Source organism: Caenorhabditis remanei, chromosome X (genome assembly GCF_010183535.1).
Source record: "Caenorhabditis remanei strain PX506 chromosome X, whole genome shotgun sequence".
In the NCBI taxonomy this organism is placed as follows: Eukaryota; Metazoa; Nematoda; class Chromadorea; order Rhabditida; family Rhabditidae; genus Caenorhabditis; species Caenorhabditis remanei.
In genome coordinates this window covers 20,879,490-20,902,493 of record NC_071333.1, presented here as the reverse complement: position 1 = coordinate 20,902,493, position 23,004 = coordinate 20,879,490, and the positions used below count along the sequence as shown (strand labels likewise).

General features: G+C 40.1%; 3 protein-coding genes across 3 annotated transcripts; 2 read left to right on the top strand and 1 right to left on the bottom strand.

Annotated features, from left to right (window-relative positions):
- Positions 1 to 2,833: 2,833 nt before the first annotated feature.
- GCK72_026187 (uncharacterized protein) lies at positions 2,834 to 6,248 on the top strand (the record flags this gene model as incomplete). Its single annotated transcript, XM_053736719.1, has 6 exons — positions 2,834 to 2,989; positions 4,185 to 4,288; positions 5,015 to 5,358; positions 5,412 to 5,754; positions 5,807 to 5,981; positions 6,033 to 6,248. 6 exons carry the CDS (start codon positions 2,834 to 2,836, stop codon positions 6,246 to 6,248), a joined length of 1,338 nt encoding a protein of 445 aa, XP_053580285.1.
- Positions 6,249 to 7,551: 1,303 nt separating this feature from the next.
- On the top strand, positions 7,552 to 7,836 carry GCK72_026186 (uncharacterized protein; the record flags this gene model as incomplete). The annotated part of the gene is made up of 1 exon (XM_053736718.1): positions 7,552 to 7,836. One exon carries the CDS (start codon positions 7,552 to 7,554, stop codon positions 7,834 to 7,836), a length of 285 nt encoding a protein of 94 aa, XP_053580284.1.
- Positions 7,837 to 11,575: 3,739 nt separating this feature from the next.
- On the bottom strand, positions 11,576 to 12,577 carry GCK72_026185 (uncharacterized protein; the record flags this gene model as incomplete). The annotated part of the gene is made up of 4 exons (XM_053736717.1): positions 11,576 to 11,653; positions 11,701 to 11,860; positions 11,913 to 12,017; positions 12,339 to 12,577. The coding sequence occupies 4 exons, from the start codon at positions 12,575 to 12,577 to the stop codon at positions 11,576 to 11,578; spliced, it is 582 nt and encodes a 193-aa protein (XP_053580283.1).
- Between the last annotated feature and the right edge of the window lie 10,427 nt (positions 12,578 to 23,004).

The window sequence follows — 23,004 nt, the reverse complement described above, 5'->3', positions numbered from 1 at the left end:
AATCTGTATTTTTGTCTCAATTCAAATAATTTCTCACCATCTTCAGAACTCCTAACAATCGCATCCAAATTATCCTAATAGTCGACTTTGGTGAGCATTCGATCTCAGAAGCAGGAAAATGCCCGTTAACTTCCGAGTGGTGCCATCAACTTTATTTTTCATTTGCTGCCGCCGCCGGACGTCGTCTATTCTGAAAATAGCAAGATAATCTATTAACCACGCGATAATGGCATCAAGGCATCTAACGAGAAGGGGGGGAGGTGATAGAGAAAAATTAAATTATATCATAAAAAATAAATTAGTTTCTATGTGCAAAATGAGAAGGGAAGCGGAGCTCGAAGGAGAATTATCGATTTTGTGTGTCGGCGACGTTGAGGGGAGAATAGAGAGTAAAGAGAGGTTATAATCAAATTCATCATGAATTATTTGATGCGGAATAATGAATGAGCACTGATTTTTTTAAAAGTTCAGTTTTTTGCTGAAAAGTCATTTTTCAATGAAAAAAACTATTGAAAACGTCACTGTTTTGAGTGAGAAATTCAAAATTTGAATTTTTCGATAATATTATTTAGAAAACTTTCCAAAAAATGAAAAAAATCCAAAGCTTCTGTCAAATTTTAACAAACGTTCCGATGGGAAATCAAAACAACGAAAAGTATCTAAGGTTTTCGAACTTCCTATGCTCTTCTTGAACGCGGTCAGACTTGGTCTTGCCTTTCTCTTCGACTCTTTCAAAAAGAGAAAGGAATAACAACGTTTGCACACATAGATCTATGACAGCTGCCCTTCGGACGCATTGCGTGTGCCATTCATTTGGGCTCACACTCCTTGTGGCTACGTTGTGGCCGGAACGTCTTTGTAAATGGTGTGGTGGGAGAGAAGAGAGTGCACGCATAATCGAGAGGTTTCTTTCCCTTATCGCCTCTCCCATCTTTCCGTCAGACGCTTTCCGTCGGACGCTTTCCCCTGACGATGAAAAGAGGGAAAAAGAGACGCAAAGATTAAAAGGGTTTAAGGCCCACACAGAATTACGCTGCTCGGGTCTCGTCACGGAGAAATGTTTTTCGTTGGTTCTCTGCAGAAGAGAGCGTGTTTTTTTTTTCGCTGAAATTGCGAATTTTAATCACAAAAAATGCAACAAAAAAGTATTCTAGCTCTGTATTTGGAATGGCTTTCAGTATTCAACAGTATTCCTTGACTTTCACAAGGAAAACCTTATTTATGTGGTAGTATATCGTTATAATATCAAAGAAGTGAGTTTTTCTTTCAAATTTTCAGTTTCAGAGACAGCAGCCACAGAGAAAATGTCATAAAAAACTCATTCTCCTAAAAAATGTTCGGTGATGATTAAAATAATTTAGCTATGCCCTTGACTCAAATAACATTAAACAGAAGGAATCTATGCTAATTCACCTACCCAAAACAATTTTTACTTGTAAAACCTGATTTTTGGGTATTTTGAATTTACTACTAGCATAGTTCTCGTCCTGGGTGTTCAGCTTTTGCTGATTTGCGGAAGATTCATAATTTCAACACTCAAACAGCTAATTTTGTTAGTTTGATTGAAAATCGCAGAGAAAATGTATTAAAAATGTTGTTTTTTCTGAAGTTATCGGAACTTTTGCAGTTTTTACATGTTTTTGATCGTTTGCCAGTTTCGCCACAAATTGACGTGGTGTTTCTTGCATCCAATAAGAAAAAAACACATTTATCTCGACTTTCGGTCCTAAAACACGAAGAATGCAGCTGAAAAGAAGTTGGTTTTCTTAAAATAGCTGTATTCTGGTGCTGACGGTTGTTTGATTAAGTTCTGTGTGTGCAGTAATTTATTTTCTCAACTATTGAAATTTGAAAGATCATCAAATCTAATCATATTAATTAGAAGAACAACTTGAAGTGTCTAGGGCTAGAGGGGACAAATGCGCTCTATTGACACGCATTAGAGATGAGAGACGCAGACCATCGATTTTTCTGTTTACACGTTTTCAGCTGTTTTTAGTAACTGAAATGACTCTAATTGAATGGAAATGCTTCTAATCGCTTTTTTATGTACATTTTCATACTTAAAAACCTCCAGTTATTATTAGTTGTTTGTGGTTTGCTAGAAAAACTTCTTTTTTCAAGGGCACATCGAAAAATGACAATTGCAATCGATCGGGACAAAATTATGAAGAATGTGCATATTGGACACTTCGACAATCTCTCTGTACTTGATATAAAACTCGAAAAGTGAGTATTTACTTCATTATTAAATCATAAACAACGTTATGGGCGCGGGAAGCGCTGCCCAATTTTTCATTGCAAAAAGGTTCGAGACGAAAATGATTCTGACAGTTTCTTTAAGTAAATTTTCATACTCGGAAACCTCTAGCTCCAATTATTTGTTCGTAGTTTGTTTGAAAAACGTGATTAATTCCAGAGCCCACCGAAAGTGACATTTGCCATCGATCCGGACAAAAACATGGATTTTATGCTGTTCAGACATCTTGACAATTTATCTGCCCATAATTTAAAACTTGAAAAGTAAGTATTTACGTTATTATCAAATCAAAAAATACATTATAAGCGCTGCCCAATTTTACATTGCAAAAAGGTTCGAGACGTGTGTTGATAGACTCCGATAAAATTTGGCAATTTTTAAGATTTCATTTGCATAACGGCCTTCTTGTATATCATTTCAACCCTGGAGTGTTATCAAATTCGAAACCTAAGAGCGAGGAAGTCAGTCACAGAAAAACTAGCCAATTCCACGGCAGCATTTTTTATAATTACACATAGTTCATCTGTATTTTTTCAGGATTTGGTGATAATCGAAAAACATTTTTTAGTCTGTATGATGCCTCCTTATGCGGAAGAGACGTCTGAAATTGGGAAGCGATATCAAACGACACTGGCCCGTCCTGAAGAAAGGTTCTCTCAGGAATTCAGAAAAACGGAAAATGATCTCTTCAAAGTTGTTCCATTTGATGTGTGTAGTGATGTGTTTCCAGTAAGACTAGCGAAAAATTGCCTGAAATTTATGAAATTTATCGATTTTTGGAACATGTAATCAAAAATTCAGTCAAAATTAGCGGTTCCTCTCTTAAAAGAAGAATCTCTTTGTTTTTGATTCTATTTTTATTTCAGAGTAGTTGGGAAATCGTTGGTATACACACAAAAGAAGTGTACAAGAGCGTCAAAGGACAAAGCAAATGCCTGAAAATGAACCTGTAGCGCCCAAGAAAGCCGATAGAAGATTTCGTAATTGAAGGGAAGACGAATGGTTTGAAAATCTGCTCAAGATCGACCGGTGTGAAATAGAACTGGGAATGCAAATCTGCTCTGATAATGTAGTCAGGTGCACAGAGAAGTGACAGAAGAGAGTGTCTCTCTTCTGTCCTCTCAGTCTGCTCGACAACTTCAACAGATCCACTTAATAATTTAGAAAAAATAGTTTCTGGTTTTTCTGGGTAACTTTTCAATAGTTTCACTGAGAAGCAAAAGCCAAATGGTGGAAAATGATAGTCAGTGCTAGCAGGGAGACCTCAATTTTCTATCAGGCAATAATTTTTTCTCATTTGAGCGATTCTGGAACAACCGTTCTACCTGTAATGCCTGAAACATATCGTTACTGACAAGTCCTAATAAAAATACTTATTTTATACTTTTTTGATTATTACAAGGTTGAATAAGTTATTATTTTCGATAAAAAGGTTTTTATTATATTTTCTTCGGATCTTTTCCCGATTATGCTACTCTCAAGTCTATCTTTTTTCTTCATTAATGCTATCGAATAGATGTTCATCGCACACAACATCTTGCCTCATCTCATTTAATCCATTCACCCTTCCTTTATTCCCACCCTAGCATACACAAAAACGGCCAAATGATCCTGTCTGCCACCTTTCACATGAACAGGGCAGTGCATGTACACACTAGGAATCAGGTCACCAGCGAAATTGACGGGTGTTTCTTGTATCCAATGCAGGGGAGAAATGCGCTCTATTGACACGCATTAGAGATGAGAGACGAAGAATGCTAACCATCGATCCCCCATCTTCAACGTTTTCAGCAATTTTTAGTCGTTAAAATGGCTGAAATTGATTACAAATTATTCTGATAGTTGCTTTAAGCAAATTTTCATATTTGGAAACCTCTTGTTCTCATTATTCTTACGTGGTTTGTAAAAAAACGTGTTTTTTCAGCGCCCACCGAAAGTGCAATTTGCCATCGACCCGCACACAAAAATGAATAACCAGAACTTTGAGCAACTCGACTCTCGTACTGTACGTGATGTCCTATTTGAAAAGTGAGTATTTACCTTATTTTTAAGTAAAAAAACATTATGGACGCGGGAAGCGCTGCCCAATTTTTCATTGCAAAGATGTTTTGATATGTGTTGATAAACGCTGACAGAATTAGGCAACTAGTTAGACTTTGTTTGGATCACGGCTCTTTTATGAATCACGTGAACCCAGAAATTCTATCATGATGAGTTCGACTGAAAATCGTAGAAAAATGTATCAAGAAAGTTTTTTTTTTTGAAGTGTTTTAGAATTTTTCTGCAGTTTTCTCATACTTTTCTTACTTTTTTATTTATCTTCAAGAGAAATGAGTTTTTCTTTGATCCAATAAGAGAGAAAGCTCAAAGCATATTTATCTCGATTTTCAATGCAAAAACACGAAGAATGCAACTAAAAACAATTTGTTTTTGCATTCTTCAATTTTTCCGCATGAAAAATTGAAAAATAAGAAAAAAAGTCAGAAACCCCATATCCCTGACAAGACGGGCATGGCGGACCGGACCGGGGCGAAGCTTTCTAGGGCCGGCCCGTCATTTGAAAAGTATTGAAACAAATAGTTTGATGAAAATTTCCGTATTCTATGGGTTGATGCCTGTCTGATCTCTTTCTACGTGCTGCGAACTACTTTTCAAGCAGCGTTAAACGCCTTCCGCCTTTTGCTCAAAATTTTTCTATTCCGCCTTCCGTCATTTCAAAAACCGCGAACCCTGTTTCCAAAAATATTATTCCAGAATGTCATCGCCACATTATCAACCTCGCACTGCCAGGACCGAGCCAGCAGCCCCTCAAGTCTGGGGACCTACACTCAATGTCCCCCAATTGCCAGAGGAAGATCCGAACCGAAAGATGACAATGAAAGAATACTTTTCAGTGACAAAAATCCCACCAATAAGGACGCAGAAATGGAACACTATCAATATTCCCGCGAAAGAAAAAGAATTATTGAAGCTGGTCATTTTGGATTCCATTTCGAGAAGACCAGATATCCTTGATATTAAAAACACAAGTGTTATTCGTCTGGAGTATGCAATAGTCGCCATTCAAGTATTCAAGAGAACCGGCCACATCTTGAGCTGTAAGTTTTACTAGAACACGATACGATTCCAAGTGAATAATGACATTTTTTAGCGCAGTTGCTCATGTATGTATTCAAAAGAGCCAAGGAGCAGCTGAGAATTCACCTCCGAGCTGCAATTTCCACAAAATTGAGGTCACCAGCGGAAGTTGAACAGAAACTGCGGAAATGGCCCGTGTACGAATTCATCCGGTTTTACCGGGTCAAACTCCAAGACTGGGAGGCACAATTCCGTCAAAAATACATCACCCCGGCGGACGGACAACCCGTTGTGTTTGAAATCGACGAGGATCAGTTTGAGGATGTGGACGAGGAGCAGAATCAGGAAATGTCGTTTTCCGCTCAAGAGGAGCTCTATGAAGGAACGGATATTGTTGGCGAAGCAACACACCAAAGGTTTATTTCTTCTTTCTCGATCTGATCGAACAAACTAATGAACAATTTTTAGCGAATCTCCACCCGCGCTTCTGACGGCGAATATCAAGTCGGAGCCCCATCAGCCACTAGAGGACCCAACAACGTCTGGTTTCCCAGGTCAACTAGATCAAGTGGGTCAAATGAATGATACCGAGGACCATGATCAAATTGGAAATCAAGAAATGAGGATTCCTGCCAACATTTCCGTAAGTTTCATAGCAAACATCAGCTTGTCTCAACAATAATCACAGTTGCAGAATGTCACCGACGATCAAATTGAGGATATGAAAGACTTCGAGATCAGCATGGACCATATCACGCACCAGGCGAATTGTGTTGCTCGCCGTCAACCAGAAAAAATTGACAGCATGCGTCAAGCGATGTTCCTTGCCGTGTTGGAAATGGAGAAAAGTGACGCCACCGATTTGGGCGAGTTCTTTGCTGGAATGGCAAAATTGCATACACGCAAATAATTGCTTTTGTTACAATCATTAGCGTTTATACAATTTTGTGAAGCGATAATCCTGAAACCTTATGTATTTGTGGTTTTTTGTCCTAGTTTTGGTCATATCTCAGTTGACCTAAAAAAGAAATCCCCTGCCTTCTATCATTGAATAATCATCTGCCTTACTAGTGTCATTATTCTTACGTGTCACTATTTTTGCTCAATTTTTTTTGACCTCAATGACCCTTTCACGTATTTCTACGGACGTATTTAAATAAATAAATGAATAAAATAATATTATTTCCTCACGGTTCATTTTAATTTACCTGTCCACATTCACACAACAACGAATAAATAGTTTTTTTTAAACTTTTTGTGTTCTCGACACTGGAAACTTATCGGTTCTTTTCCGATTATATCTTCATCTCTCTTATCGTCCTCCTCGGTCCACTCGCTGTTGGTTTCTCGGTTAGCCCACACCTATTAACACTGTCCCTTTACTCATTTTCCGCCCCTAAAGCAACGCGGTCGCGTCGCGGTCCACAACGCTTGTTTTCCATTGAATAAGTTCTATTTTATCATTTTCCTAGTGTTTTTCATGAATTTTTTCACTGAAATTATGTTCAATACGTAGGAGACTACTTTTTTCATCTTTTCTACTGCGTTTTTCTCACGAATTTTGACAAAATTGAATTTTTTTCAGAAAATCGATAAAGACGATTGGATGCGCACCGGGAACTCTAAAATACTATCAAGTAATCTATCCGATCAAAAAATGTGAGTGATTCTTCATTGTAGTCGTAGAAAACAGGCAAAATACGTGCATTTTTTTTTGGTGTGACGTTCATTATTGATAATACTGATGAGCAATTCAAATACCTCAAAGTTATCATTTCAGAATCTGCACAGCGACGGGAAACATCAGCAAAAAGCACCAAGACTTGACCAACATCGATGATAGACCGATGTGACCGGAAATTGTGATTTCGAAGAGACAAAATGACGGTAAGAGTACTATTTCTGTCAGCAATTCCAAAAATTATGTTCTCAGGTAGTCTTCATTATCCGACAACTCCGAGGTGAAACACTCCTCATACACGAAGACTTTGGTCAAGCCAAAGCTGGGTTAGTAGGAAACGAGGAATAAGATTGAAATGTGAGATTGGACAACATTGAAACGGCTCCCTGGTTGTATCGAGATCCTGATTAGAAGATGGAAAATGAATTTGATGCGTGAAAAAACTGGAAAATGATTGTATACACAAATGTGATGCTGTTGGTTACGACTACTCAAAAACCAATCGATGATTCCAGTCGGGCGGCGACACTTTATGGTCTCGAGACAATATTTTTCACTCGGATCGGCGTCCCACGATCTGGTTATGGAAATGATTATCCAGGATTCTTTTCATCACGACCCGCTGAGGGATCCTTTCCTCTACCATAATCATCCGGACTCTCCTCCTCATAATCTGAGTCGATTGGCACCGTTTGATCTAAAAATTCACAAAGAACCGTCTCGAGACTATTTGGAGCCGGCGGCGGAAATGCTTCAGATGCTGGATCCGAATCCACCGAATCCCGATGAATATTTTCAAATAGCTAACCGTTTATGAAACCACGATATGCTGAAAAGGTGAGTCTTGGATGAAATTAGCCGAAATTAACTCAAATCAAAATACTAAAACCGATCAACAAACTTTGTTGCTGCCTTGTGCGTTTTCTCCAGAAGTTATGTGTTGATTTTAGCAAGTGTGATAAACTCCAGAAAAGCAACATCTTTTTATGCTGGACAGACTAGCAGTTCTTTGGGCGGAATGATGAGAAAACTGAGATCGGAAGCCGTCGACTCCCAGTTTCGTTTTATGACTATCTTCCGTTAGTTTTCTATGTCCGGTTTCTTGACTTTCAACTTTATTTTGAGTTTTTTAAGTTGTCTTATTCTTTCTTAACCACTGAAAGATGAAAGATGAGCAAATCTTGAAATTGCTGGCAAAGGAAGACCAGTAGGCGAAGGCCGGGCAAACGCGCTCTATTGACACGCATTAGAGATGAGAGACGTGAGACTAGACTAGGAGAGACTAACTATTGATCCCCTTCTTCAACGTTTTCAGCGATTTGTAATCGTTGGAATGGCTCCAATTCTATGAAAATTGTTTTGATAGTTGCTCTTAGTAAGTTTTTATATTTGGAAACCTCTATTTCACAACATTTCTTTGTGGTTTGTTAAAAAAACTTGTTTTTTTCCAGAGTCAACGAAAAGTGACATTTGGCATCGATCCGGACAAAATCGTGGATTGTGTGCTCTTCAGTCATCCCAGATCTCGTTATATTCCGATTGTGAACTTGTAAAGTGAGTATTATCTAATTTTTTGGAATAGAAAAGACGTTATGGGCGCGGGAAGCGCTGCCCAATTTTTCATTGCAAAGATGTGCTCTGTTAATAGATTCAAACAAATATAGGCTTACATCGCTCGCGAATCCACTATCGATTTTCTTAATTTTCGGTGATTTGACAGAACAAATGTGATTTGCTTCCAGGTTGGCAACTCGTTCAAATCAGATCACCATGAGCAGTCCTTCGAATATTGTGTGATACGGAATAGGATTCGTCAACGAACATAAAGTTACGACATTCTGATTGGGACCTACTTGGAGCAAGGTTTTGAACGACACTGCCCTGCTTTTTAACGTCTCCAGTTGGCTTTCCAGTAGACCCGCTCAATTGGAAAAGTGCTCCCCAAAAGCCGATGAATGACAAAAACCTGATATCAATTGAATTCCGATACTCTTCAAGATATCAGACAGCTAAGGTTATCATAATTTGGTTATTAAGCAGCTGGTTTCACGATAGATATGGATTTTAATGTTATTACGGTAAGACTTTGATTGTTACCACCAGCATCAACGTCTATCCTTTTCAGGTTGTTCACAACAAGCTACTGATAATGCCTCAAATATCTCCAATTGTTCATTTGGTAGACCAAGTGCGAGAAGCCTGCAAAAAGGTGTAATGAGAAGAAAAGTGGTGTCTTCAGTATGGCGGATAGACACAAAAAGACGCGAACGACTCGTTCGACAGTGGCATGTGGATTCGACGGGCCTAATCGGGATTTACTGGACACCATCGACCAACTGTTTAGCCGAAACAGGTACTAATAGTTATAGTTATAGTGATGTTTTCAGGTGATAGCGATAGCACGTGGTAAAACCCAAACGTTCAAAGTTTATTGATTGAAAAAGGATTATTTGTCTCAAAATGCGATGACACATGTGAAATATCGGATTTTGATCATCCCTTTGACGTCCACACGATTGTGGCTTCAAATACTGGTGACTTTGGACACGAAGACTCCAATGGCGCTCAATTTTATTGGCATTTGATTGGGCAACAAGCTCATTGGTAAGTCTTTGTTTCTATTCTCGTTTTTTATTTAGACTCATTGGTGAATGCAAAGAAAGAGTACAAAAGCGGATAGACCAAGTGCTCTAAATTTGTCGAAAGATGCGATGTGAAGACAAATTGTGTCATGGCTCAATTATCTTCTTGGGTCTGGATCAGTGTTGTTGTTGTGTCAATCAACGATTCTGCAGCCACAAACATCAAAAAGGCAACTGCTGGATGTTGAGACAACCAAAAATGATTCAAAACCATTATCTCTCCTGATTTTTGGCTGTTTTGATAGAACTGTGTCTCCTTCTTCCTAGATTTTATCCCGTAGGCTCACCCCACGGTGTTCTCTGTTGAAAAATGTCACCAGATGAATTGGTTGTGTAGATTCACGGATTAGATTATCTGTATTTCTACCAACTCGTTCATTCGTTGATTACAGATTGAGCGCTGTAATCTCTTTAACAGAACCACCTCTACAGTTTAAAACGACGATTTTAGTCACATTTGTATCGTTATGTGTTCACATTTTCTTCTTTTTTTGACCATTTCATTCAGATTGTTTGGTCTTTTTCCAATTAGATTCATCTCTCTTCCCATCCTCTTCGGACCATTTTCTATTAGTTTTGTCGTGTGGCCCGCACCTAATAACACTGTCTCCTTATTCTCTGTCCTCCCCGGAAGCAACGCGGACGCGTCGCGGTCATTAATGCATTTTTAAAAAATGAATACTTCTTATTTTATCAATTTCTTGTGTTTTTTATCATTTCTTTCACTGGAATTATGTTCAGTACATAGCAGTCTACTTTTTCCTTCTTTTTTAACTGTTTTCTATCGAATTTGGTCAGAAATTCAAGTTTTTTCAGAAGAACTACACAAATGAATGGACGCGCGTCGAAAAAGACATAATAACTGCAATTATTCTATCGGATCATAAAATGTTAGTAATTCAACAGTGTGAACGTTGAAAACAGGAGAAACATACCGATTGTTGATAAGAAATACTGAAAAGCTATTCAAATATCTCAATATTTTTACTTCAGAAGCTGAAGAGCGATGCCCCAATTGAGAGATGGATATCAAATTGGATGTGTGTGATAGGACAATTGATGACTGAATCATGTAAAGAAGTTCTTCCATATGTGATTACTTCGGGTCTAACGCCAATCATGTTATAAACAAGTAATGAGCATATTGGGATGATTCCTGGATGACGGACTCAAAACCTACGCAGCCCACCTTGTCTTCCGTGAGTTTTCTGATTTGAAATACAAAAAAACTCTGAAGAAAACTAAAACTCAAAAGGAAAAAGCGAAATAGGACTTTCTTGCTGTGGTGTTGAAGCATCTGATGCCTTCATTGGGGCGCGATTCAGTTTTTTATTCCAGTGCAGTAGAATCCAACCTTCGTCAAGTTGCCATTGTTGAAATACCGAATCAAAGCAATCATTTTGAAGAAAAACACGAAACAGATGAAATCTGTCCTAATCTTCCTCATTAGAACAGTTTTTGCTTGTAAAACCTAACTCTTGGCTGTTTTGGAAGAACTCTGTTTCTTTTTTCCTAGAGTTTATCTCCGGATTCATGTAGTTTGACCAGACGTAGGCTCACCCCACAGAGTTCTCTGTTGAAAAATGTCACCAGGTGGATAGGTTGCGTAGATTCATAAATACGATAAGATGTAATCTACCAACTGCTCCGTTTGTTGATTACAGATTGAGCTAAGGGGATTCTCAGCATCATAGTAGCCCTCGAATGTCCATAGTGAAGAGCCTGGAATGTAAGAAGTGAGATAGCGGCGATGCCGTTATAAAGATAGAAGAATGAAATTAGAAGAGAAAAGACAATGAATTTCTTTTTCTGTAGCTTTTATTATCCAGGTAGTTCATTTTGCAAAAGAAAACAACATTTACAATATAATATTTACAACATGAATTCACAATTTTATATTTCAAAATTTAAATTTCACAACCTTCGCTTCTTCTCCTTTAAAAACTTGTAAGCATACTCCAGGTTGTCAAAGAACGTGTCGTATGGAACCTTCTGTAACAAAAAATTAAATTAGCAAGTTCGCTCTAATGATAACTCACCTTCTCTTTATGCCCTTTTTCTTTCGTCTCCAATGTTTTCTCAAACTCTTTTGCCAGGCTATTCAGAGCACTCTGTACCTTACACAGGTCGTCCAGGTAAGCATTCACGGCAAAGAGCATGTTATATGCCGAGGTGTCCGGCACAGCGAGTTTGGTGTTTCTAGAAAACAAGATTTTAAGAGTCTAGTATGTTAGGTAATGCCTAAACTTACGATTCCTCGTGTTTCCGTTTTTTTTTGCTGGAACCTGGCACGTCCGGGGTTTCTCCTTTCACGGAATTCAAGATGTTTGAGGATCCGAAGGATGGGTTTTGTTTCCTAAAATTGAAAATTGTATTATTGCTCACAATTTTGAGAACAGTGACTTACCTCAAAGAACTCCAAAACTAATAAAAATTAGAACTTCAAAAAAATCAAATAACAAATTATTTCGACGATCCATCCAGTAGGATATCTGAAAAACTGTAATAGTTATTTGAATACCTAGAACATTTATGACTCACCTTCAAAAACCAAATACAAAAAATCCAAGGCTTCACGAAAAATCAATATTATATTACATTGTTTCGACTTCTAACCAGAAAGATGTCTGAAAGACAATTTTTTATAGACTAAAAGCAGAAGAATAAGCCAATTCACCTATTGCAACGATATTGGGAAAGGAATGAATGAAAGGAAGAGCGGCCGGCTGAGTTGGCCGTTCCTCCTCGTCCCTGCTGCATATCAATTTCTTTCACACTCTCGCCTTTTGTCATATTGAAAGTGTGGTCGATACGTGTGAACGACTCGTGTTCTCTGCGTCTCATCAGTTCTTTTTTCTCGAGAGCTGTCAGTTCGAAGTGACTCACAGATGCGTTTTCCTTTCTTATATTTTCCATCACTTCCACCAACCAGTGGTCGAAAAAGAGGGGCTACTTCGAAATGCGTATCCAACTTGTCATTGAGCTCTAGATTCAAGGCTATATGAAAAAACACGTATGTTTCCTAGAAGGCTGTTCTACACACGTTGGGAACATAGTTTCTTCGTATCCCTCATGCGTCTCTTTCCATCTTACCTCCTCATTGTCTTCAAGTAATGTGTTTTTGATCCACCTTTCTTTCTCCCCCCTTTCTCATCCTTTCCTGCCCGCTCATCACATTTCGTTCAGCGAACCTTGATTTGTTATCTTAGCAGTTGAAAGTACTTCGCATTTTCGATTTCCCTTTTTTCTGATGGAGAATAACAATTTTTGATATAATTTTAGAAATACGTTCTGTTTTCAGTTGAAAGTGTCCAACTTTCAGTATCGGTCACGCCATTGCTGATTGTCTCTCAGAGTGAATCTTGGAGGGACTAGACAAATTAAAAATAGCATACTTTTCAAGGCTCGGGGGCGGTGCGAAGGTGCTTCAAAAAAAACCCGTTTTTTTCAATTGTTCATCAAAAAATGTGAACATTCTAGATGATTTTTCAGAATTTCTTCTACTTCCGAATGATAGTCAAAAATTTGACTTTTTCGCGAAATAAACTCAAAAATTTCCAAAAATCCGAAAACATTTTAATTTTGAATTTTAACGCCAATTACCCGGGCCTTGACAACTATGAAAAATAAAGCCTTATTTTTGTAGTTGACCATATTTTTGTAAGTGCATTATCTGAAGAGTTACAACTTGACGAATACATATTTGGGTTGCGAGACACAATCCTAAAAACGAATTTTTCAGGTTTCGCAACGGAACTCTTCACAAAGTCAACCACTAAGAAGATGCGGGAAGAGGTGAGCCATTTTTCGGTAAAAATTCATTAGATTACGGTTCTTTCTTCAGGATCCCCTCCTTAGGCAAGTCAACTGCTTTCCCAGAACACCACACTGCTGACTTTTGCCGGTATGATTTTGTGTTTATTTGAGACCTGAAATAACAAAAAATTCTATCAATTCAGATTTCTGCGCCATCATCCAAAGTAATGCATCAGGCCTCAAACCGTTTGTGGCTGCTGGTTGAGGTATAACACCCCTATTTTTGCCGGGAAACTCGATGACGTCTGGCAGTAAGTTTTTTGGATTCCTGATTCCTTAACATTGTATTTTTTAAAGCAGCGAACGGAGAACGATTGAGGAGAAAGAAAAAAATGAAGTAGAAAAAAAAGAAGAATGAGATGAAAAAGAACATAACGATGAACTGAAAAATTATGATGAAGAAGAAGAAGAAAAAGACGAAAAAGACAAAAAAGAAGAAAGTGGCGGAAATGAAGGAAATGATTTAATAGAAGGAAGAAGAAATGTATTACTTGATGTCTGCTTGCTTTATCAATTAGGTATAATCATTATATTGACTTTTCTTCTGACTCCTCTTTGCTTTACCAAGCTATTTACTTTTTCCTTTTTCCTTGAACACAAAAAATGAAAAAAAAAACCATTTATTAACATGATGAATGTCAAAGGCAATGAGATCGAAATTGGAAAAACGATATGAAAGAAGGAAATACATACCAGTAGGAAACATCCGTATAAAAATTAGAAAATAAATTACATGTTAGATCGTAGATAACTAAACGAGCTTCCAAACGCCACAATAGTCGCCATCAGAGCAGTTCTTCGAGGTTGCCATTTCCTGATTCTCGACGGCCGATGACATTTCTGGAAATAGATTTTTTCCGGTTTTCTTTAAAAAATTACTGATTTATTTACGAAATTTAACTAAGAATGAAAGAAGTAAATCAAAACATACCTTTTTCTGTCTCTCATTCTTCATTCTTCATATTCACATTTGGACCAAGACGACAGCTAGGAAGGTGCGGCATCTGGAGCAAATTAGAATCTTGTCTGTAAATTTAAAAATAATTTGAGAAAATATAAAACATGCATACCCTGTATCTTTTGAAATTTTTCCGAGGAGAAAGGAATTGGCACCCGTAAACTTAATCGTCTGACCATTTTGGCGACTTTTATGAACTGAAAAGAAAGGATTGGTTTTTTTTGTTCCAAATATTAACATAAATACATACGATTTCTGACTTTGCTGGTATTGCGCTCACAAAACCCCCTTTTCAATGATCTCCCAATTAACATGGATTTTTTCTAGAAGAAAAATAAAAATTATATAATTACTTTCAACCTAGACAGCAATGACTTACCTCCAAAATCTCCACATGACAAAACTAATAAAAAATTAGAACTCCAAAACAATCAAATATAAAATTATAGCGACGTCTATACAGTAAGACATCTGAAATAAACAGTAAACATTATTTTAAAATTTGGAGAGAATTAATGAAACTCACCTTAAGACCTGATTTATATACAAAATTAAAACAAGAATTCACAAATAATCAAGAATACATTGTTGTTTCGATTTTCATTCAGTAGGAAATCTGAAAACAAAACAGATTATTAAAATATAAATAACAACTCAACAACTGACCTAGTGATTTTACGGAAAGAATGAGAGAGAGAGCGGCGGAGTGGGTCGTCATGTCGGCGCCGGTTTATCGGTCTTTTACGCACTTTTCACTTTTTTCCTATCAAAAACACTGACCGATACATGATGACTAGTGTTCTCTGTGTCTCTTCAGTTCTCTCTGTCCATTTTCTACATGTTAAAATGAATTGGTCGACCCCTTGCAATGTCAAGAAGATTGGAAAAAAGATACGTCTTCTCTTTTTTTGCACTAACTAGTAAAAAAAGAAAAGAGAAGAACGCTTCATCATGTGGAATGACTCAACTGCCAGCTGTCGCCGCCTCTCTTTGCAAAAACCAAATTGTTCTGGGGGAAGAAAAGAAAATATTGAAGTAAGGCCCCAGTGGACTCTCTCGGTTACCCTTTTTTCTAAATGCTCCTTCTTTCTTTTTCGCAAGGCCAACGCTTTTATTTTTACGAACAGATGGCGGGGAGAGAGAGCATTGGCGAGACGCAAAAAAACACATTTTGTTGACAATGCCTGTAGGTCCAGTCGAAGACCAGGACACAGTCATAACCCAGGGAGACTCCCTGTATGCGCCGTATGAGACCCGGTTCCGCAGAACCTTCGGATAAGCTATGCAAATGACAAAACAGTACACAATTTCTCAATGACCCGTTTATTAAGAGAAAGATAGGGACAAGAGAAAGGGAAAATCCGTTGACAGGAATTGTGGAGCAAAATGCGTAGGAGTAAAACCTCGCTCCCTAGTGGGATGCGAGGAAACCTTTCGGTTCTCCTTCCTGTCAGGTAAAACCTGTTTCGTAGAGTTTCGTAGAGTTTTGTAGAGTATTGTAGAGGTTTTGTAGATGGTTTAGAGGGGAAAAACGAGGGGAAGGAGAACAGAGAAAAAGGGATAAAAATAAGGGAAAAAATGGGGGAAAAATCCGTCACCAACGGGCCGCAACGTGGCGTAAAAGTAGTAGAAGTGCGGTGGTGAAGAGTGAGCGGTGTGCAGCGGGCGTTGGCCTAAAAAGGCGGTGCGCCGCCTGCACATCTAACTCCCGCGACGAACGGGATACTGTAGACAAAAGCGCGCGCCGTTTAAATAATGGGGCGCGGCAATAAATTAGTAGAATTCGGTAGAATTGACCGTTTTGAGTAGAACAAAAAGGGGAAAAGAAGTATAGGAAGAGAGATAAATGACAAGAAAGATTGGAACTATAATTTCGGGGGATTTTGTGGGGAAAATCGGTGCGACCCGGAATTATAGGGCCACAAAGTTGGCAGGTTGCATGCCAGAAGCGTCAAACTGACAACACTCCGGGGGCCCAGAAAAAGAAAGATGACGAACAGTCATATGATGCACGTAGTTCACGTATGGAGCCTTTGCCTTCCGTGGAAGGTACTCACGAGCTCTGTGTGGGTGCAGGATCGGTTGATCAATTATATCAAGTCTGTGGGCTGCGGGAGCGTTTGGATCTTGATAACTGGTCACCATATCATCGTCTTCTTGTTCCAGATCGTGTAGATCATAGTCAATTTCTTCTTCGTCGACGACTTTTTCACCGATAATGGGTAATTCAGCAGTGTGTGGGATTGCGTCTGGGTGGGATGCGTCATTGCTGTTTGTAAAGTAACTGGGTGAGTATCGTGCATTGGGAATATCAAAGATTGCGGGAGATGGAGGTATTGGTTTAGATTTGTACCGTGGGTCTGTCTCCGTATCTTTTTGATCTTTTGGACAATTTTCGTTGTTAAGTGTCTCGATCTCGAGTGGGATCAGTTGACATACAGCACGTTTGTAAAGTTTTCCTTTACATTTCACGATTACGGATCTGATTTCTCCAGTTTTACTTTCACAGATTTTGACGATGAGACCAAGTGGCCATTTCTGGCGACGGACGAGATTCGTATTGATGATTACCACCTGACCCACTGTTGGTTGTATCCTGGAGCACCTCTTGTTTTTGTGTTTGGATTCTCGTAGATGAAGAAGATATCCGAGTGACCAACCTTTCCATAGCCTCTCTAATACGTTCTCGTATTGTTCGAGGTGGGCTCGCGTTCTCTGTTCAGTCTTAGACTGAGTGGGTTCGAACGGTTTAGTATTGAAGGGGAGGTCTATGAGGGCTGCCGGTAACTGGAAGTCAATGGGGCGTAGCGCCACCATATCATTCGGTCTTTTCGGGTGTGGTGTCAGTGGTCGGCTATTAATCATCGCTTCTACTCCTGCTAGTACTCGCCGTAAGCCTTGGAAATCCAGTTTCATATCTCCGATTTCTTTCATCAGCTGATGTTTGACCAGCTTGACGATGCGTTCGTAGATGCCCCCTTGCCATGGGGCAAGAGGGGTGATGTAGATGAAGTCGATCTCCTGATTGGCTAGAAAGCTTGTCAAGGACTCCGACGCTTCATCTCCCGCAATGTCTTCATTGATGATTTTTTCACCAAGTTGGAATGTCTTGGCGTTATCCGAATAGATGGTTTTCGGGACACCAGATCGGGAGAAGACAATGGACAAGGCTTCGAGATATCTCTCGACTGTTCCGTCTGGAATTATCTCTAAGCGGGCTCCACGGGTGACTAGACACGTGTAGATCAGAATGAAAGCTTTGCTCAAAGAGCCGTCGTCTCTAGTGTACATGATTGGGCCGAGATAATCGATTCCAGAATGTTCAAACGGTGTGGATGGTTCCGTTCGAAATTGTGGGAGTGCCTGTGAATGTGGGTATGCAAATGGTAAGCCATTTACTTTTTTGCACTGCACACAATTTGCGATGACTTTACCCGCAATCTGACGGTCGTGCAGGACCCAGTATTTGGTGCGGGCTGCGCTGATAGTATACGATTCTGGGAGATGACCATTTATTTCATGAGTCTCTCGGATTATCAATTCGGCTAATGGATGTTTGGAGTGGATGAGAATTGGTTCTCGAGCTTCCAGTGGGAGTACTTTCGATCTGACTTGTCTCTTGTAGCGGTACAGTCCGTCTTGGTCTTGATACGCGTTCATGTCTTGTGGGAACGTATATCCCTGACTTTTGCATTCCAGATAGTGTTGCTGAATTACGAATGTTCTAGCTAGATTTCTTCTAGCTGTAGGGGATGTTTCTTTACAACGGACGAATTCTTTCATGATGTAGCTCTGCCACTCATGATGTGGGTTGCTCTGCACAAGGAATTTCATGGCAGAATGCATGGTTGAGACGAGTTTTCGCATCGAGTTGGTCTTAGTATACGGGACAATCGATTGGAACTTGCTATCGTGGGATGCCGTCAGAATAGTCTCTGTTTCAGAAGGTTTAGTTGGAGTAGGAAGAGGGAGCATGCTCTTTTTCTTCTTCTTAGTAGTTGGATCTACTACTTCTGAGAATACGAGAGCTTGAAATTCTTTGATATTTTCGCTAACGCCTTCAATTTTGGTTGGCCATTCACTTCTGTCTGTCTTCAAAAATGCTGGTCCATTGAACCATAGTGAACTGCTCTGTAGTTCTGAAGTACTCATTCCTCGCGTTGCGAGGTCTGCTGGATTATCTTTTGTGGGACAATGTCGTATGTTGACCTCCTCGATATTCTGTTTAGTCAGTATATCTTTATTCGTGTGAATTGCTTCAACGCGATTGGCTACGAATGGTCTCGTGAGTTTTTTGGTTAGAATCCAGAACAGGGCACATGCAGAGTCAGTGAAGAAACAGACTTCTGTGATTGGTAGGCGGATTTCGTTGACGGTGGCGACGGCAAGATTTGTAGCAATTTCAATTGCCATGAGTTCCAACTTGGGGATGGTCCATTTCTCGTTTTTGGATGGTCTGATTTTGTTTTTGCTGCAGATGAGGGAGATAGTGGGATGCTTGTCTTCGAATGTGTATAACGCGTACACTGAGGCTGCCATCATGTCTTTAGATGCGTCAGAGAACACCATTAGCCGAACATCGAGGAAGTTGTAGGCGGGCGTTAGTTCTCGTGGGATTACTATCTCTTCATCTTTAAACTGTTCTTGGACTTTGCGCCAATCGGACAGTAGTTGTGGCGGTAGTGGTTCATTCCACTTGACACCGTCTAGCCAGCAATTTTGCATTAGTCTTTTGAATCCTACGAGAATGGGTGTTACCAGCCCAAGGGGGTCGAATGTTTCCGCTAAGCGGGATGCTACTTGTCTTTTTGTGGGGTGGGATTCTTCAAGATTAGCAATTTTAATAGTCCAGGTATCTTCCTTAGAGCTCCAAAGGTATCCGAGGACTTTTACCGAGAGGGATGCCGCTCTATCTTTTTCTGGAATTTTCATCATCTCCTCAGCTTCGTTGACAATGAATTCTCGCAAATTCATATCCATGTCATCGAAAATTTGTTTGGCGGCTTTGACTATTTCAGGGATTTCTCCCTTGTCGTTGGTATAGTACAGACAATTATCAACGTAAAGATTTTCTCTTGTCATATCATTCAACTTATTTGGGTTCTTTGCCAAAAAGTAATGAATAACCGCCGCCAACAAAAAAGGGCTGCATGCAAGTCCGAATGGGATTTTATTGAAATGGAATGTTTCAATATTGTCCGGAGTTGCGGGATGCTCAATGTTTTTCAACCAGAGAAAGCGAGTTAGACTTCGGAATTGTTCCTGCATTTGTACTTGGTGAAATGCCTTCTCAATGTCGGCGATCACCAGGTACTTGTACATTCGAGCTCGGATGAGAATACCAAAAATGGACTGGAGGATAGAAGGGCCGGGAAAAACGCAATCATTTAGTGATAGCTGGTCTCTTTTGTGACTCGACGCATCGTACACAATGCGGAGTTTTGTGGTCATTGATGATAATTTTACAACTCCTCTGTGAGGGATATTGTAAACCACTTGTCCTCGTTTCCTTTCTTCCTCCATCATTTGTGGGGTTACTTTGGAAATGATACCTTTCGCAAGTTGCTCTTGAATGATATCATTGTATTGCTTTAGAAGATTGGTGCCCTTTTTGAGGGTCACAATTAGATGGATGAGTCGTTTGATAGCGATCTCATAGTTGTTGGCTAGTCTGGCTTCGTTGCCGTTTAATGGGAGTGCAACTTCAAACTCTCCCTTCTCGTTATATTTCGCATTTCTATTGAATTCGTCCATCAGATCACGCTGTTCCTTTTTGAAGGTCTCATCTAGCTCTGGAGATTTTGCTCCAAGGTTTTGGATATTCCACATTTGACACACTTCCGCAATTAGTCTCGATAATGGATCTTCGGGATCTGAGTAGTCCATGAGAGTCATGATGTAATTCTCATCGTCCAGATCAACCGAAGTGTTACTGAGTTTGTGGGTTGCTTGAATGAGCAGACCCAAATCTGGAGTGGGGTGTACGATGAACCCGAACGGAGATGTTTCCATCAGCCTTCCGGAAGGTAGAATGTGTCTGGTTGTGGTAGCTAGAGAGTTGAACCAGGCTATGACATCATTGCCTAAAATTAGGTCAATCCGTTTGCCTGTTTGATTTCGGGATGCATTGAGTTCTGATTTCGGAATATTCAGTTCTTGGATGTATTGTAGATCTTTTTTGCTCAAGATAGGAGCGCGAAAACGAGTGGGTGGAAGTTGAGGGGAGCCAGCTATTCTGATTGTGACAGGTGTAGTTGAGTATTTACTCTTTAGGGGGACCTTATAGGCATTAGAGGGGATAGTAACAGTGGAATCGAAGCCGGTGACAGTGATGTTTGTGGTACCAAGAATTTCAAATCCCAGTTTATCTGCCGCAGTATGATCGATCATAGAGAGGGTTGCACCTGTATCGACAAGAGCTCTGATGGGCTTGCCTTCGTGACTGTGTAAGCACAGGAATGGTAGCTTGTAATCTCTGTCTGATTCGTCATGTTTTGGTGTGGCAACATGATTGACATGATGTGTAGTTTGGGATAGGAATTTGAGAAATTCTTGGTTTTCACTCGGCGTCGAGTCCGTAGAGATAAATGTTTTTGAAGAAACAACAGTGGAGTTAGTAGAAACAGTAACAGTGGGAACGGTTTTGAGAGAAGAGTCGGGGGGTTGATTGGTATTAGTAGAACAATTGTGTGAGCTAGTAGCTCGGGAGTCTGGTGGCAAGGCAGATTGTGGCACGTGAAGCAATGACTTAGCTTCCGCGCCTGCCCTGGAAAGAGAGTTAATGAGTTGAGTTTCGTGAGTAGCCACGAAAAAATTTCTTTCTCTCTTCTGTGACAATTGGTCCAATCTTCGATGGGAGATTGGCTGGAACTCTGTAGTACTCTTTTTGTGGGCATGCTCCCATGTGATGGCGTCCCCCACAGTATCCACACATGTATCTCGAAGTACAGTTCTCAATTTTGTGGGATTTGCCAGTGCACAGCTCACACAGACCTTTTTGTTTCAGCGCTTGTCTAAACTCTCCACTTGGTAGCGGGCACCGGATTGCGTTGTGGGGCTGGTTACAGGCGTTGCATGTCGATTGTGTTTCCGGCTTACTGAACGGGAATGAGTATCTGATAATGTTCAGATTGATCCCCGAGTGACCTGGCTGGTAGTTTTCGTCGAGTGTGACGCCGGAGGTGTCTACAACTTTATTCGAAGATAACTGTGGCTTAGCTCGTTGAGCGTAGTTGTTATTCTGTGGGTAATTATTCCGGAAATTCCCGTCAGTGGGTTGCCGTGAACCCTGTCGTGGAACGCCACCGGTCTGGCTACTGTTGCGTGTACCGTTACTGTTGCTGTTGAACTGTTGGTAGTTGTTGTTTCTGTAGTAGTTTCCTGTGGGATGCGATTGTTGAGCATCCATTGCGTGGATAGCGGCTGGGATTTCGTTTTGAATTCTCTGCCGAGTCGATAACTCAAAGAAGGACTCCTCAGTTTGTAGCTCTGAGATTCCTCTCTGTACTGCGTCATGAACCATATCGAAAGTCAGTCTGTCTTTATATTCATTGATCATTGAGACTATTTGCTTTCTGATATCTCTGGGAAGTTTCACACAGAAATGCTTGATGATCATTTCATCGTTTACATTCATGCCTCGGCCTTTCATTTGGCTGAGGATTTTTCTGTGCTCTCGCAAGTCGTCTTCCATTCGGTGATGGTCGGTTGGATGAAATGGGAGGTTTGCGAGTTTGTTGTGCAACTCCATTCTGTCACTCTTCTTCCCATATTTGGTTTCGAGTTCATTGAATGTGAGGCGGACTGCTTCTTCCGGGTCGTCTAAGCTGTAGAGACACTTCGCAGCTTTTCCTTTCAGTTGACCCTTTAATAGGACCCATTTGTGGTCTTTGGAGATGTTGGGGTTCTGGGTGACGTAGTCGTTGAAGGTATTGCGAAAGATTTGGAAATCGTCTGAGCCATCAAAAGTGACCAGATTTGACTTGACACTGTCGAATGTGACGTTTTTCAGGTGAGTTGGTGCCTTTTTAGGTGTAGAATGTGGGATGCGGTGGTTCTTATCACGTGATTTGTCATCGCGTGGGTTGCACCCTTCCATGTATCTCCTGGCGTAATCGTCCTCGTCTTCTGATGATGTGATATCATCATCAGAGTCCAGGCGAGTATTCTTGGCTCTGTTATTGTCTTTCTTCAAAGTATTGAAGATTTTTTCAAAGTTGGCGCTCACTGAGTTCATAAATTTGTTTTGATTTGACTTTTCTTTTTCGACGTGTTGCTCAAGTCGTGAGATATGTTGTAGTAGTTGTGATTGAATCGGTTCGGAGAGAAGCGATTCTTGGGAATGAGTTGCTATGACTCTCATGTTGTTGACCTGAGATTGCTCTGCCGAGTGCTGTGTCTCGTGCATTGTGGGATGCTTGTGATCATTTTTGGGAAGAGTTTGCCCTGTCGATTTGTTCTCTTTGATGGAAATAGTTGGCGAAGGTGTTGCGACGCCCCTGTTCGCAAACGCAGCCTTCTTCATAGCTATCTCATCTCGGAGCCTTTTTCCTTCGGCAAGTTTTCCTTG